This window comes from Amphimedon queenslandica, unplaced genomic scaffold, assembly GCF_000090795.2.
Source record: "Amphimedon queenslandica unplaced genomic scaffold, v1.1 AMPQUscaffold_10508, whole genome shotgun sequence".
NCBI lineage: Eukaryota > Metazoa > Porifera > Demospongiae > Haplosclerida > Niphatidae > Amphimedon > Amphimedon queenslandica.
The window spans coordinates 1-1,922 of record NW_003549230.1 but is presented as its reverse complement, the minus strand read 5'-3'; the positions used below and the strand labels follow the sequence as shown (position 1 = coordinate 1,922).

At 32.8% G+C, this 1,922-nt stretch overlaps 1 protein-coding gene across 1 annotated transcript in view; it reads left to right on the top strand.

Annotated features, from left to right (window-relative positions):
• LOC109590098 (uncharacterized) overlaps positions 1 to 1,910 on the top strand; it is a gene marked incomplete at its 3' end in the record, with an annotated part of 7,091 nt that extends 5,181 nt beyond the window's left edge. The window contains exons 7-10 of the mRNA XM_020006038.1: positions 178 to 253; positions 307 to 440; positions 536 to 616; positions 1,224 to 1,910. Coding sequence (XP_019861597.1) covers positions 178 to 253; positions 307 to 440; positions 536 to 616; positions 1,224 to 1,910 — 978 coding nt within the window. The remainder of the gene's footprint in view (positions 1 to 177; positions 254 to 306; positions 441 to 535; positions 617 to 1,223) is intronic.
• Positions 1,911 to 1,922: the final 12 nt, after the last annotated feature.

The following is a 1,922-nucleotide window of genomic DNA, read 5'->3' as shown; positions in this document are numbered from 1 at the left end:
TGGTCTGTGGTGAAATGTACATATAAGTTTAGATAGTATGAAACTTTTTAGCTCTGAAACACTTTTCTTTTAATACTATTATATGGTCATTAACATTCATGTTTAACACATTGATTTTTGTAGTAGTTATTGATTTACTCTTATTGTCCACATATCCTTTATTAATTGAATTTTTAGACAATGGCAGAAATTGTTTGTGGCATTCTTTATGGTAGACTAAGGGAAACTTTTTATAAAATTAACATTCATTCAGGTAGCTACATTAATTGCAATCACAAATAATTATTTTGTATTTATTTGCTTTAGCTATGACTGCAAAAGAAGTTGAGAATTTCTTCCGTGATGTTCAAAAGCATGCTGAGTCATTGAACTCTTACTATGAAAATTTTATTCAGCATTCTCCTGAATTAAAGACACTTTATCAGAAGCCAATCTTAACAGTATGTTGGTTACAGAAATAAAATACATTTTATTTGTACAAGTATGCTAGTTAAGCAAATTATATATATATATATTGTTTATTTCATTGATTTAGGTATTTTTAGATGAAATTAACACTTCATGTTGCCCTGGTTTTATGAAAGAGATTATCATTGATGGCACAATTGATGGAAGAGTGAGTTGTCTTTAAGTGTAAAGTCTGCATGTGTCTGTGTTAGTTGTAGAATATGTAGGAAAATTGTATTAGTTTTTGTAAAAAGACATTAACCTCATTGTAATTTTAAATCAAAGCCACAATAAAACTTTCCTTGGCAATATCAGTGCTTATCCCTGATCTAATTTGTCTATTAATATGTAATTTATTTATGCAGTTAGTAGGTACAGAGCATGATTCCCAATTTGCAATTTCTGTCTTTGTTGTGCACATACTAGGGTTTCTCACCAAGCATGCTAATTGAGCTAAACAGCAAGCTTTATGAGTTGACAGCACAACAATACTGTACATGGCATTTGAAGCAACTTCAAAAATTCATAAAAATCCAAATTTGATCAAAATCAGCTCAATTTTTTTACAACACACAATAAAACATGTATATGTATTGAAAAAAATTATAAAAGTGGAGAATTCTCTCCCAGCCATTTTTGGCAAAATTGAGCAACTTGGCAATCTACTGACAAGAAGCCAATAAGGACTATGCCAAAATACTGTGGGAAACCCTGACACAAACAATATGTGCTGAGTGAATTGAATTTATTATAAATGACCTTTTATTACTTTACAGTCTATTTCTACTTCTGGAAATATCTTCATAGTTGCTGCCTGTAATCCTCATCGGGCCAATAGTTTAGCAGTAGTAACCAAATCAGCTCAAAAAGAAAAGAAGGGCTGGTTTAATCCTACGTATTACGTTCAGAACCTTCCACCAACACTCAAGCTTATAATGTGGGATTACGGCCAATTGCAAAAGGGAGATGAAAAGGAATACATTAAGCAAAAGTTTCGTCTTGAATACGAAGACATGCCTCAGCTTGAATACTCCTTCCTTGCTGAGCAAATAGCTAAAGCACAGGACCTTATCCGAGCTTTTGCCTGTGAAAACCTTATCCTAGAGGGTGTAAATGAAGAAGATGCTAAACTTTTTGCTCAGAGCACAGTCAGTCAAAGAGACATTAAAAGAGTTTTTCAGTTGTACTCTTATCTCAAGAAATGGTTCACATGTGACACAAAATATGGACATGAGTCTGAATTTAGGATTTCTGTTCGTGCAGTTTTTATATCATTGGCACTAGTGTATTATTTTCGTTTGAGTGACGAAATTATAAAGTCTCAAAAAGCAGTCCAACCTGGAGGAGAAGAAAAGAAAAGTTTTCGGAAGCGTTTTAAACAGATCATGCATGAAAAACGTACCATTGGAGAGTGTGGCATTCCTGTAACTTTTAATGAAGCATTGTCTAATGAGCTGACTTGGGTGTCTAAAAAA